Below are 14,264 nucleotides of genomic sequence, written 5' to 3' on the forward strand. Positions count from 1 at the left end.
GCTCATAAGGACCCTGTTCCCCTGCAGGCAGTGTGGGTGGATTGGCTCCTTCACAGGAAGCCAGGCCTTGTTGCTTTCTTGAGTGGGCTGCCCTGATCCCTGCGTGGGGAGCTTGCTTTTATCATTGCCTCATCTTTGTGGCTCAGCACCAAAGGCTGGTTGTGGGGCCCAGACAAGCTGTCCAGGACCCATGGAAGACCAGTCCCTTTCACCCACCCACTGTCTTAGCGTTTTCAAAGGGCTTTCACCTCTGAACCCAGGCATCCTCGGAGATGAGTGAGTGAAGCAGGTCCCATGAGAGTGTCTGCTGGCCCGGCCCCCACGGAAGAGGGGAGGGTGTGCCGTCCCGAGTGGAGCCGAGGCTCGGGACACACAGGAAGGAACGCCGCCCGCCCACCCGGGCTCCTGGAGACGCAGAACTTGGTGTGAGGTCTTGGGAAAACAGTTTGACCCTATGTTTCAAGAGCCAGAAAAACATTCCCACCCCTTGACCTGGTAACCCCGCTGGTGGGGATTTTATCTTGGTGGGATAAGATACTGAGAAGGGGAGATGAAATGCTCACTGCATCGTTATTTATGCTAGCAAAGCAACGTCAGAGGATGAGAAAGAGATTAAACTGTGGTGCACAATATTCTGCAGCCATCACATCAGAGAGAGGAAGACTGGGTAGGAAGAAGAAGTGCTTAGGCTAAGTCAGCCTGCTGCAGGGCAGTGCACTGAGGTCACGACCAAGAGGTGGCGGGAGAGCATTCCTGAGAATGCACCATGACGTGGGGTGCCAGAGTGATTGTCAGTCTGCTTTTGTAACAATTGCTGAGAAGTTTTTATTTTTTACATAAAATGGACAGGAGGTTTGTATCCCACTGAAGATGCTTCCCTGACCCGACCTCCTGCCTCAGGGTCAAAGCCTTCTTCAGGTCTCACAGCAGTGCAGGGGAACTGCTTCACTAGAACTCTGGGGGACAGGGAGATGTGACTGGTCCTCTAGGCCCAGGACCAGCCAGTTCTCAGTTGGCACTGTGGAATGAACTAATGAGTATGTGAATGAGCGGGCAAGTGAACAGGCTGGTAGAGAGCAGACCCCCAGGGCTGCAGCTGCAGGCAGACTCCTGTTTGATGATGGAAGCCTCAGCCTCCCTTCCTCACTGCCCCCCACTCCTGGGGACACCCCGAGTAGCTCACTGTAGTCGTTCCTTCTTTCCCAGCTGCTGGGCATTTAGATGTTGTCTCCAGATTTGCACTTGTAAATAAAACTGCAGTGGATGTCTTTGTGTGCACCTCTTTCCTTTTGGTGAGAAACAAAGGTCGGGCCCTCATCTAAGCACTCTCCTGTTGTCCCGTTCCATCCTCCAAGTGGCCCTTTCTGACCATTTGTTTATACTAACTATGGTCCAGGAAAGAAGCATAGAGACTGTTCCCATCCTCATTTCCTCAGCTCCAAACAGGGCTTGTGTGTGTGTGGGGGGGGGGGGGGGGGATTGGTTAGTGGCAAGAAAATGTGCTTTCTTTACTCACTAATATGGAGGAATCCACAGATATTTGTGTTCAGCCATGTGCTATTGGATCTTGCATGGATGAGCATGGATTTCTCCTGTGTGGGAACAGCTTTGCTCCCAGCCTGATTCCCTAGAAGTACATATATTTGTTAATAAACTGGGCACTCAGGATCCTGCTGTCCAGTGAACAGCAGGCCGTTGGTCATCTCAGGAGCTGTTAGCCAGCTTGTTGGAGCCATGGAGGATTGTGACCGATAGGGACTGATGTGTGAAGTGCCACGGTGGATTCTCCGGGCAGGGGGGCAGAGCTGAGAGGAGTCAGTAGAGAAGTAGTTAGGAGCAGGCTCCTGGGGGTCAGTCAGCTGAGTGTGTGACCCAGATTCCTTGGCCATGTTTCCTCAAGCAACTTGTAACCTCTGAAGTTCTGTTTTCTCAACTATGATATATATACATCCTACTTGATTGATTCTAAGATGGCACACATTTCCACCTTGTGACTTCTCTGAAATTGAGATGCGTCTTTCAGTCAGTGGTGTCTCATAGTTGCTGTCAGCCAGCTGGTATTCGCGATGGAGTCGTATGAAAACCTTCCATGGACACCTGCTAAGACCAAGATGGCACCACATCTGCGCATCTCAGATGCGGTGAACTGTGGTAAATAATAAGAGTCGTGCATGAGCTGACACTGGGGAAGCACCGAGCACTGCTCCTGGCTCATCAGATGTGGTCTATAAGGGCTTTCTTCTCCCACATCCTTATTGGGGGGTTTCAAGATAATCAGGACTGTGCCCCTGAGGAACTTGAAGCCTCTTGGAGAGATGAGCTGTATGTCCAAGGGGGAACAGGGCAGAATGATTTGGGGGTGTTTTGTAGAGGGAGAGGTATGTTTAGAGCAGAGGACTTGGCGGTGGAGATGATATGTGAGGAGTCCTCAAAGGATGGGTAGGATCGGAGCATGTGAGGGAGGAGGGAGGTTCTAGGAGGAGAGGACAGGGTGCTTATGCATAGCTGTGTGCTTACTGCCCTTCCTGCTTGTGCAGAGTCCCTGCTGCTTCGCTTGGGGTGTGGTCTGGGCTTGGGCCATAGGCCTGCCTATCTTGTGGGCAGAGGACCTGGGCTACGTGACTTGTCTTGTCGCTGGGCAGCAGCTGGGCTGGACAAGGGTCTGTGACCTCTGGGGCTTTGAGGACCCTGAGTCATTTCATGGAACCTGTGGGGACTGGTGATAAAGCCAGACTTTGGAGGCAAGTCCTGGGCTCCTCCAGATTTTTGTGAAACGGGTTTGATGCAGTGATCCAACTAGCTGCACTCTGGAAAACCTTAAAAAAGGCTTTAACCTTCACCACTCTAGGAAATGTCTGGAGTGGAATAGCAGGCCCAGATGTGCTATATTCATAAAACAGCCTCAGCAGGATTTTTTTTTTTTTAAATCAGGGCTCAGAGTACCCGCTCTTTATTGTTTTTTTGTTGTTGTTTTTTGTTTTGTTTTTTTTTACAGAGGGAGAGTCAGAGAGAGGGATAGACGGACAGACAGGCAGGAACGGAGAGATGAGAAGCATCAATCATTAGTTTTTCGTTGCGCATTGCAACACCTTAGTTGTTCATTGATTGCTTTCTCATATGTGCCTTGACTGCGGGCCTTCAGCAGACGGAGTAACCTCTTGCTCGAGCCAGCAACCTTGGGTCCAAGCTGGTGAGCTTTTTGCTTAAACCAGATGAGCCCGCGCTCAAGCTGGTGACTTCGGGGTCTTGAACCTGGGTCCTCAGCATTCCAGTCCAACACTCTATCCACTGTGCCACTGCCTGGTCAGGCTCAGCAGGATTTTAAAGCACCCTGTGTTTACGGGGTATATAAGTCAGTGTGTGCTGTCCATGGGAAGCTGGCTAGGGGAGGGCCAGTGGGGCGTGTGTGTCTTATGGGAAGCAGGCCACAGGTACCGGGTATGGGTTATCCTTGAGCTCCTGTGTCCTTGTGTCTGTGAAGCTCTGCAGAGCCCCAAACTGGGGTGGGGCTGTGTTTGGTCATTTCACTGGGAAGAGGCTCTAGGAGTGAACATGTTTAAGGCTCTTGATGGACATACTGCCAAACTGCTCTCCCCGACAGGCGGGTCAGCCAGCACTCCAGGGCCCTCCTCTACCCAGTTAGGCCAGGTCTGGGCCACACAGTCAGTCTTAAACTTTGCCAAAGTGAGAGACAAAACTGGTGCCTTATTCCAACTTGCCTTTCTATAAGTGTTTGTGAAGGAGGGTGAGCATTGTTTCCTCTGCTATATTTATTGGTCATTCCTTTGTGGTGTGTGTCTGCATTCTTCGCCATCTGTCTGCTAATGGGATTATCAACTTTATCCCCTCATTTTTGTCATCTGTAACAGCCTTTTATAGATTAAAGACATAAATGTTTGTCACATACTTCAGGTACTTTTTCCTCACTTTATTTGATTTTTATTTATCTTAGGTTTCTTTTTTTACTTAGAGAAATTTGGTTTTTGTGTAGTCATACTTCAGATTTTTCTTTGGATTTAGGCTCAGAAAGTCTCTACCCTGAGATTAGATAAGCAGTTATTTGTTCTTTAATTTATTTTAAGGTTTCATCTTTACCATTGTGTTCTGTAGTCCATGTGGCTGGGCTTGGGGGTCTGACTAGCCCCGGTCATGCCCGTATCCCAGGGACTCAGGCCCATTTGTTGAATGGCTGCTCTCCCTGCCCCGCTGTCCCACCCGCCTGCCCCTGGTCTCTCCAGGAATCATGTTTGTGCAAGAGGAGGCCCTGGCCAGCAGCCTCTCGTCCACCGACAGTCTTACTCCCGAGGACCAGCCCATTGCCCGGGGATGCTCTGATTCCTTGGAGTCCATCCCTGCCGGTCAGGTAATGCCTGCCTTCTGCTTCCGGGGATTGGTTATCTCTATGTCACCTCTTTGCCTGAGGCTGCCTGGAAGTAGGAGGTGACCTGGCTAGAGTGTGGCAGGTGCTTACGGTGCTTGGTGTGCTCTGCTTTTTGGTTAAGAGCCTATGTTCAGCCTCCGTCTCACTCCCTCTTCTTCTCTCTCCCCCTCCCCCTCCTCCACCAATGGGAACAGGCAGTTCTCTCACTTGACCCCTGGGGGCAAAGCCAGATGACCTTTAGTCCATGTGAGTGGACTTCCCTGGGGAAAGGGATATAGAAGGTCCTGGGATGAGGGGGATTGTCTGAATTGCAAACCCATCAGGAAGTTTCCCTCCTGCTGTCTGGCACCCCAGGGCCATTCTGCCCATTTCTGCATGTCCCTCTAGTAAGTTTGGGACACAGTATGACTCTGGCACTTTCTCTGTGGCTGCTGCTGAGGGTTCTAGAGCTGCTTCATGTGTTCTGGGAATAGAGAAGGAAGGCAAATGTAGTGTGAATGGCTCATTTGCCACGTGTGTGGGGAGTATACTTGCTACTTGGGCCTCCCTCCAGCCCCTCTCTATCCAACAACACAGAGTCATGACCGTGCGATCTGCGATTGTTTGCAGAGTCCTCGCCCTGTCCCAGCACTCCATGGCATTGTCTCCCTTTACCTTCCCCAGGGTCACACAGTAGGAAGGAGGATCCCTAGGTCTTCCTGATTGCCCAGAGACCAGTGGGAAGGCCTTGCCAGATGCTGTGCAGCCAAATTGGTGTACTATGTGGCTCCTCTGGGGTGGCACAGGGAGCACTCAGATGCCAGACCCAGAGGCACAAACTGATCTGCAGAATGGCAAGAGGCTCTGGCCCAGGAGTTGGGAGCGTGAGCTGGGGGCAGACGGACCCAGGTGGGAATGAGCCCTGCCATGCACTGGTGGGATAACTGGGAAGCTTCTCTGCCTCCCGGCCCCGGACTCTGCCCCAGAAAAGAGTGTGGGATGTGAGGAACTTCCTGCAGGGAGGGAGGGCAGGGTGCCCAACTTAGGGTCCAGCACCAGTAACTGCCAGGGAATGGCTGCAGCAGGTGGGGGCTGACCACATTTTCTTCTCTGTCAGGCACCTTCTGACGATTTAAGGGACATGCCTGGAGCTGTTGGCGGTGCAAGGTAAGGAAGAGGTTACAAACTCAGCTGTGGGCTAGTGAAAGCTAGTTGGATTTTGTTGAAAATTTGTTCACAGAAATCCTCCAGAGCTATTTCGTCTTTTAAATTAAACAAACAAGATGAGATAAGCTCTGGTCTGCTTCTAAATTCTAATCCCTAAACTTGGCCTGACATATGTTATCCTACACTAAGGGCCAGCAGCAGATCAAGACTGGTTTGGTACACAGCCTGTGAGGTAGGAATAATTGTTCCATTCTTAAAGAGCTGTTTAAAAAAAAAGCAAGATTATGTGTATGGGTGGCCCCCAAAGCCCAAAATATTCACTCTCTGAGCCTTTGCAGAGGTTTCCCAGCCGTTGTATACACACTTTGAGGGTAGTAGTGGCTAAAAGGAACGTGAATTTAAATGTGGAGATCCTAAGAACACCCCTTTCACAGGGTGCCCCCGAAGGGGACTGTTGTCAGCGGGTGAGTCTGTGCCCTGGAGCACTTAAAGCCAGCGTTTGAATGACTAAAGTCATTGTCATGCTTTTATTGGAGGGACCCTGTGTAGTGGGCGGGACTACACTAGACACCTGTCATCTGAGTCCTGGGAATGTGGACTCTGAAGAAACTTGGTGCCTCCAGGCTCCTGGCACCTTGGCTCTCCACCAAGGCACTTGTCCTAGGAATGGGCTTGGCTATTTTGCAGGCTTGAGAGACCCCTGAGTTAGTTCCTTGGGACGAGGGTGCACAGCAGCAAGCCCTGACCATGAGAGGTGAGATGTCCCAGCCCAGCATGTCACTGACTGGGCTTCTCCTCACACAGCCCAGAGCATGCGGAGCCAGAGGTCCAGGTGGTGCCTGGATCCGGCCAAATCATCTTCCTGCCCTTTACCTGCATTGGCTACACAGCCACTAACCAGGACTTTATCCAGCGTCTCAGCACACTCATTCGGCAGGCCATTGAGCGGCAGCTGCCCGCTTGGATCGAGGCAGCCAACCAGCGGGAGGAGGGCCAGGGTGAGCAGGGCGAGGATGATGACGATGAGGAGGATGGTCCTGAGAACCGCTATTTTGAAATGGGGCCTCCGGACGTGGAGGAAGAGGAGGAGGGAGGCCAGGGAGAGGAAGAGGAGGAGGAAGAAGAGGAGGAGGAGGGTGAGGAGGAACGCCTGGCCCTGGAGTGGGCCCTGGGTGCGGACGAGGACTTCCTGCTGGAGCACATTCGCATCCTCAAGGTGCTCTGGTGCTTCCTGATCCACGTGCAGGGCAGCATCCGCCAGTTTGCTGCCTGCCTCGTGCTCACCGACTTTGGCATCGCCGTCTTTGAGATCCCACACCAGGAGTCGCGGGGCAGCAGCCAGCACATCCTCTCATCCCTGCGCTTCGTCTTCTGCTTCCCGCATGGCGACCTCACTGAGTTCGGCTTCCTCATGCCAGAGCTGTGTCTGGTGCTCAAGGTGCGGCACAGCGAGAACACGCTCTTCATCATCTCCGATGCTGCCAATCTGCACGAGTTTCATGCCGACCTGCGCTCATGCTTTGCCCCGCAGCACATGGCCATGCTATGCAGCCCTGTGCTCTATGGCAGCCACACCAGCCTGCAGGAGTTCCTCCGCCAGCTGCTCACCTTCTACAAGGTGGCGGGTGGCTGCCAGGAACGCAGCCAGGGCTGCTTCCCCGTCTACCTGGTCTACAGTGACAAACGCATGGTACGGACAGCTGCAGGGGACTACTCAGGCAACATCGAGTGGGCCAGCTGCACGCTCTGCTCAGCTGTGCGGCGCTCCTGCTGTGCGCCCTCTGAGGCTGTCAAGTCTGCTGCCATCCCCTACTGGCTGCTGCTCACGCCTCAGCACCTCAACGTCATCAAGGCTGACTTCAACCCCATGCCCAACCGTGGAACCCACAACTGTCGCAACCGCAACAGCTTCAAGCTCAGCCGCGTACCACTCTCCACTGTGCTGCTAGACCCCACACGCAGCTGCACCCAGCCACGGGGCGCCTTTGCTGATGGCCATGTGCTAGAGCTGCTTGTGGGCTACCGCTTTGTCACTGCCATCTTTGTGCTGCCCCATGAGAAGTTCCACTTCCTGCGCATCTACAACCAGCTGCGGGCTTCCCTGCAGGACCTGAAGACTGTAGTCATCGCCAAGACCCCTGCAACTGGGGGTCAGTCCCAGAGCTCCCTCGTGGATGGCCAGCCTGCTGAGGACAGAATCGGGTGAGACTGAGCACAGGCTTTTGGGGCTAGGGGCATGGGGCTGGTATGTGCGCAGGGGGATCCCATCACGGTGTCTGAGACCACTCACCCCAAACTACGTCGCTGAGCACCTGCACTGTGTGAGTGGGTCCAGAGTCGGCCCTGCTCCTCAGCTACTGACCACCCTCACACTGCCCTTGACTCCCTCAGGCTTGGTGCTGGGCTGCTTCTCTCTCCCAGGGCTTTAGAAGAGGCTTAAGAAAGCTGTCCTGTCACAAGGACAGTCTGCCCAGTCCCCTGTAACTTGGGGCCCTACATAGCTGGGTCTGGGACCCTGGGTTCCTGCCACCAGTGCAGGAAAGGCTGAGTAGATTGCCTCCGCCTTGCTTGGCCTTCTCTGCCCCACTGGGCCCGGGCATAGCCTCTAATAATCATCCATTTCCCTCCCCTCAGCGGCTCACAGTCCTCTGGCTATTTTGTGTCTGCTTTAGGCAGCACCTGTCTCTGACACCCAGCTCCAGGCCTTACCATGTTGAGAGTCACAGTCCTTCTCAGGAAGAGTTGAGTTGCTGCCAGGCCCTCTTTTAGCATGTAATTGGGGGAGACCTTTCCAAAGGAACTTGTTGGCTTGGAGCAGTAAGGTTGTGTGTATGAACTGGGTGGTCACCTAGTGCAAAGCTCCTCTTCTGGGGGAAGGAGTGGCAGCTGGCAGCCCTGGCCTGTTCATTCTCACCCTCTTCTATACCCTGCATCTGCCTCCTGAGCCTGGCTTTCCCTGGGTTCCCTCCCTAGGTTTCCCTGACTGCTCTCTGGGGCTCAAGGGGCCTGTGCCCTTAAGCATGCCCTTGTCTCCTTTCATGGCCCCCTGGCTTCACATACACTGGGGCTTTTCCATCCTGAGCAAGAAAGCCTTTCATTTGTCACCCTCCTGTCCTGGTTGACAGTGGCGATCCTGTTCTTACCTCACCGTCTTACAAGGCCTGCTTTCTCCTTCTAACCTGCCCCCACACACACACACCAACTGATGGCTTCCAACCTCTTGACTAAGTAGGGTGCCCCTCTTATGCCCAGTTCAAGTCTCATGCCCCCTATAGAGCTCCCTGATGCCTAGGTGTTAGGGAACAGCTTGTGCCCAAGGTGGTCCTGCACAGCTGTCTCCCCATCTCCCTGCCCCTGTGCTATGGCTTTGGTGACATTTCCCTGCCACCCCGAAGCCGGGCCGGAACCTCCCCACAGTGGGGATTCCATGCAGAAAGCAGGTCCCTGCTTCATCTCCATAGACACATCTCTGCCCCATGACAGCAGAGGACAGCCCAGAGGCTTCTGAGGGGCGTGTGGCCCAGTGCAAGATTAGAGCCCCATGGATCTGACTTGGCAGCTGGACAGTCCAGTTGAGAAGATAGGGTCTAAAGGACTTCCCTCAGCATAGATGGGCATGCATGCATGTAGTCTGATTACAGGGGGCACCCCCACTCCATGATCTTTAAGAGTTCTGAGCATTGTTTGATTTAGTGCTTGGAACAGGCCAGTGAAAACCTAGAGTGGCCATGTGCATTGGTGCCCAGGTTGATGCTGGGGGTAGGGGGTCCTGAGCTGCTTGAGGAGGACTCAAAGGCACACTGAGGGGCAGTTTGAGTTCTTGGTTTTCAGATCTGTTCCCAGGTCCCAGCCCTGGGCACCTTGGTTCATGCTCTGGCATAGCATTTCTGATCCCTCTTTCAACTTCTCTGGTTTATGGCCCACATGTCTCTGGCCATCCCAGCCCTGGGATACCACGTGGCCTGCCTTACCCCCATCTGCATTTCCCGCCCAAAAGGGCCTAGGTACCTTTTTCTCTGCTGTTTTCCCATGGAGAACCTGGTGATGAAATCCCCAGGGGACCCCAAGGGTGGCCTGTGGTACATGTTCCCTTTACACTTGGAGGTTGCGTGTATGATGGGAATCTTCATTTGGGTCCATATCTTAATATCATGTTTCTTGGGGATGTAGCAGTAATCAGCGTCCCCAGGAGGCCCCAGCAGAGGCTCCAGCAGAGGCTCCAGCAGAGGCTCCAGCTGAGGCTCCAGCTCCAGCACCAGCACCAGAGGAGGCTCCAGTCCCGGCCCCAGTGGAGATCCCAGCTCTGGCCCAAGCAGAGGCCTCAGCGCCAGAGGAGACCCCAGCTGCAGCCCAAGGAGAGGCCTCAGTGCCAGCTCTGGTTTCAGTGGAAGCCCTGTCAGAGGGCTCCGCCCCAGAGGAGATCCCAGCAGAGACCCCGGCTCCAGCTCTAGTGGAGGCCTCAGCCCCAGCGGAGGCCCCAGCGGAGGACCCAGCGGAAGCCCCAGCGGAGGCCCCAGCGGAGGCCCCAGCACAAGCCGAGGCCCCCGCCCAATACCCAAGCGAGCACCTGATCCAGTGCACTTCAGAGGAGAATCAGATCCCCTCACACCTGCCCGCCTGCCCATCACTCCGGCACATTGCCAGCCTGCGAGGGAGCGCCATTGTCGAGTTCTTCCACAGCAGCATCGCCGAGGTAGTGTCCCAGGCACTGGTCCTGCTGGCTGGTGCTGGTGTGGAGAGGTAGCATAGTAGGTCCTGGGGGCTGTGGCAGAGCTTGTGTGGCGTCAGCCTCCGATTCAACTTCCCTGTACTGGCTTGCCCCCCAGCTTCAGCTGTTCACGGCTTTGAGGGCCTGGGTTAGGAGGTCCCGGGCTGCCCTTCCCTGGTCAGGTGTCCTGTCACCACTACCCCCTGCAGCCACTCCTGTCCTCGCGCCCCTGGCAGACCCCACTGCGCACCCATCTCCCACCCCTCACTTCCTCTCTGTTTCCATGTTTATTAATCCATTGATAGGATGCAGGGACAGTCCTGAGTCTCCCAATCCAAGGCTGTGGCATGTCACCAGAGCAGTGGGGCTAACAGAGGTGGTGCCCTGCCCAGAGGTCTGTGTTAGGCACAGTCTGGAAGGGAAGCCGCATGCTCTGCCCAAATCCATCCCCTTTGTGTCCAGGTGGAAAACGAGGAGCTGAGGCACCTCATGTGGTCCTCAGTGGTGTTCTACCAGACCCCGGGGCTGGAGGTGACCGCCTGCATGCTGCTCTCCACCAAGGCCGTGTACTTCGTGCTGCACGACGGCCTCCGACGCTACTTCTCTGAGCCCCTGCAGGGTAGGCACCAGGGCCTGCTGGAGCTGGGAGCTTGGAGCCCATGTCCGAGGAGATGGGCTCCGTCTTAGAGCCAATTGTGTAACCTCGGGCAGCAGTGACCATTGCACTGGACTTGAAAATCTCTTGTGGGGGGAGCATCTTTCCCCAACTCTGTCATGAGGGACCTAAGGCCAGGCATGAGAGTGCCAAGCCAGGGCCCAGCGAGCTTCTGGGCACTGACCACATGAGAGATTGAGCAGCCTCTGCCCCTTGGGGCCTCAGTGGCGAGCTCCTGGTGACCCTAGAACACATTGCCCATGAGGCCTTGTGTGCATGGAGGGTGGTGGTGGCTCCTCAGGCCAGGTCCAGCCAGCCAGGCCACCCCTTCCTGCCGGACTCAGCTCTGCGCCTGGCCCCTCAGGCTCACCTGGCACAGCCAGCACCACCCTTTTTCTCCATCACAGATTTCTGGCATCAGAAAAACAACGACTACAACAACAGTCCTTTCCACATCTCCCAATGCTTTGTTTTAAAACTCAGTGACCTGCAGTCAGTCAACGTTGGGCTCTTTGACCAGTATTTCCGGCTGACGGGTGAGTGAGCACCACTTTGTCCTGTTTTAGATGAAGGCCAGTCTTACCAATGGGCTTTTCCCTTCCGTGTCGGATGCATTATCTCAAGCAGGGTTCTTTCTCTGCTCACAAGTCTGTTTCACTGGAGTGGGAGGAAGCAGCTTCAGGAACTGCTGAGAGTGCAGAACTCAGCCACCAGGGCCAGAGGCAGTGATGCTGGGCAGTGCTGGGAAGGCAGGCAGATTGGGCCCTGTGCTCACGGGCAGGATGTTTCTGACTCATACTTCCTGAGGAGAGAAAGCTAAGTTCTTTCCTTAATACCTCTGTATCCCCTTCCAGAAAAATATCACAGCCCTTCCGGCCTGAGAAATGGCTGTCTCAAGCCCCGTGATGCTTTCCTACATGGGCCTTCCTGGCCTGGCTTTGTGGTCTCAAGTTCCAGGCCGACCTACCAGAGACAAAGAGCTTGGGGGGCAGGGACGGGACTGGGGGAGCTGCTGCCCGCCACCATGACTAGCCCCTTCTCCCACAGGCTCCTCCCCAATGCAGGTGGTGACATGCTTGACCCGGGACAGCTACCTGACACACTGCTTCCTTCAGCACCTCATGGCTGTGCTCTCCTCCCTGCAACGCACACCTTCCCCTGAGCCTGTCGATAAGGACTTCTACTCCGAGTTTGGGAACAAGACCACAGGTACCCCTTACCAGCTCAGGCTGTAGACGGGCATCTGTCCTTCTTGGCACCCCAAGAGCTGCCACACTCCGAGAGCATCTCTTTGCCTCAGCCTTCCCCACTTTTGCTTTCTTGTCCTCCTTAACTGGCTACGGTTTACCTGGGCTTTCCGTGGCTGTCTTCAGCCCGGCAAACGCACAACCATTTGGTACACACACTCAAGTGTCTGCTCTGTCCTGGGCTGCTGGCCTCTGGGTCTCCCCCTTGGCAACGGGGCTTGGAGTGCTCTTACCCACTTGACAGCAGCTCATGCTGCCATCTCTGGGTGTCATGGGACTGCGGGCACTCCCAGCCCCACCACAGACCAGTTCTAGGCTCCAGCCCTGTCCGGGCATCTCTCTCTACAGGGAAGATGGAGAACTATGAGCTGATCCATTCAAGCCGTGTCAAGTTCACCTACCCCAGCGAGGAGGAGATCGGGGACCTGACGTTCATCGTGGCCCAGAAGCTGGCTGACCCGGAGAGGGCACCAGCCCTCAGCCTCCTACTGTGTGTGCAGGCCTTCCAGGTGGGCGCACCACCACCTGGGCGCTTCAGGGGCGTGCTGCACCCCAAAACACTCCTGCTCACCAGCGCTGAGATCTTCCTCCTGGATGAGGACTTTGTCCACTACCCACTGCCTGAGTTTGCCAAAGAGCCACCACAGAGGGACCGGTACCGTCTAGACGATGGCCGCCGTGTCCGGGACCTGGACCGTGTGCTCATGGGCTATCAGCCCTACCCACAGGCTCTCACCCTTGTCTTTGATGATGTGCAAGGCCATGACCTCATGGGCAGTGTCACTCTGGACCACTTTGGGGAGATGCCAGGTGACCTAGCCAGAGATGGCCAGGGCCGCGAGGTCCAGTGGCAGGTGTTTGTTCCCAGCGCTGAGAGCCGTGAGAAGCTCATCTCGCTCTTGGCCCGACAGTGGGAGGCCCTGTGCGGCCGTGAGCTGCCCGTTGAGCTCACTGGCTAGCCTGGGCTGCAGCTGGCTCTTGCTGCCCTCTGTATCCAGCCTGGTGTCCTCTCAGTATGGGGAAGCAGGCTTTCTTTGTTCTTTCTTAAATGATTTCTCCTCCCTTTTGGTATCTTTATTTGACTGTCCTCCCAGAGACTGTGAACATACGTGTTCAGTTGATTCTTTCCAATCCTGGGAGTGACAGCGCCCCTCCAGGACCTCCGTGGATCTGTTGCCCGCCCCTGGTGTTGAGTGGCCAGGCACAGCAGTGTCATAGCTTCTGTCATAGGACTATTGTTAACATGTGGCGTCATGAGTCCTATTTACTCTTTTATGTTTTTTCCTGAAACGTCAAGTCCAGTGTTGTTGGTGTTGCTACTGTGAGTGTTTGCTGCTAATTGTGAAGCTGGCAGCAAAATGCACATTGGAAGTTCCCACTCTGTGCAGTTTTCCAAAGTGGAGGCTTCTCCTGGTCCAGACAAGTGGGAGAGCCCTGTGGAGGGCAGAGTCCCCCAGGCCTTGGGGCTGAGAGGGATGGGGACAGGAGACCCAGAGCTGCCAGCACCAAGTGTGACTCTTGTTGCCTTTTTTCTCTATTCCAATAAAGTAGAGTTTGACGCAGTCTGGGTCTTTTATTTCAAGGTCCACTTGGGTTCCAGTAGGGTACTGACCCAGGACATGGCCTGAGGGAGAAAGGGTCTCCTAGAGATGCAGGAAGGTGAGATGTTAGGGAAAAGGAGGGAGGGAAGAGAGGTGGGGGGATGAAGGGCGAAGGGCCCTCCCAGGGCCAGAGGCTGGTTAGGTGGTAGTGGAGCCTGAGGGAGGGGGACAGGGTTGTGAGAGGGCCTTTGAACAGAGCTATGCTGAGCTATGGCTAAACCATGACGCACCTCAGGGCAAACAGGAAGAGTGTGACACCCCAGGGCACACAGGTTCACTGTCCTGCCTTCTTCAGACCCGGAACGTCACACCTGAGCCCAACCCCACCAAAGGTAGCAGCCTGTTGTGCGGGTAAGGTCCAGGATCTGGGGTTCCTTACTGAGGGGTGTCTGAAGGTCTCACCAAGACAGCTGTAGGGGCAGGCCTGTGGCAGGCTGGCCCCAGATGTGGAGAGTGGAGAGGCAGGCCCATGCCCATCTGTCTGCTCATGTTTTGAGCGGTGGTGGGGATTGTCTCAGGGAGCCCT

General features: G+C 55.1%; 1 protein-coding gene across 4 annotated transcripts in view; it reads left to right on the forward strand.

Annotated features, from left to right (window-relative positions):
* Positions 1 to 13,694, forward strand: part of NISCH (nischarin) — a 36,846-nt gene extending 23,152 nt beyond the window's left edge. The window contains exons 14-22 of one of the 4 annotated variants that reach the window (XM_066351813.1): positions 4,239 to 4,363; positions 5,478 to 5,527; positions 6,332 to 7,729; positions 9,698 to 10,001; positions 10,038 to 10,220; positions 10,698 to 10,854; positions 11,298 to 11,426; positions 11,938 to 12,099; positions 12,486 to 13,694. In XM_066351813.1, the coding sequence (XP_066207910.1) occupies positions 4,239 to 4,363; positions 5,478 to 5,527; positions 6,332 to 7,729; positions 9,698 to 10,001; positions 10,038 to 10,220; positions 10,698 to 10,854; positions 11,298 to 11,426; positions 11,938 to 12,099; positions 12,486 to 13,096 (3,119 nt within the window). In that variant the 3' untranslated portion in view covers positions 13,097 to 13,694. Of the gene's footprint in view, positions 1 to 260; positions 1,434 to 4,238; positions 4,364 to 5,477; positions 5,528 to 6,331; positions 7,730 to 9,697; positions 10,221 to 10,697; positions 10,855 to 11,297; positions 11,427 to 11,937; positions 12,100 to 12,485 lie in introns of those variants that run through there. The other 3 variants (XM_066351814.1, XM_066351812.1, XM_066351815.1) reach the window with 3 other exon arrangements.
* The last annotated feature ends 570 nt before the right edge of the window (positions 13,695 to 14,264 follow it).

This window comes from Saccopteryx leptura, chromosome 10, assembly GCF_036850995.1.
Source record: "Saccopteryx leptura isolate mSacLep1 chromosome 10, mSacLep1_pri_phased_curated, whole genome shotgun sequence".
Lineage (NCBI taxonomy): Eukaryota > Metazoa > Chordata > Mammalia > Chiroptera > Emballonuridae > Saccopteryx > Saccopteryx leptura.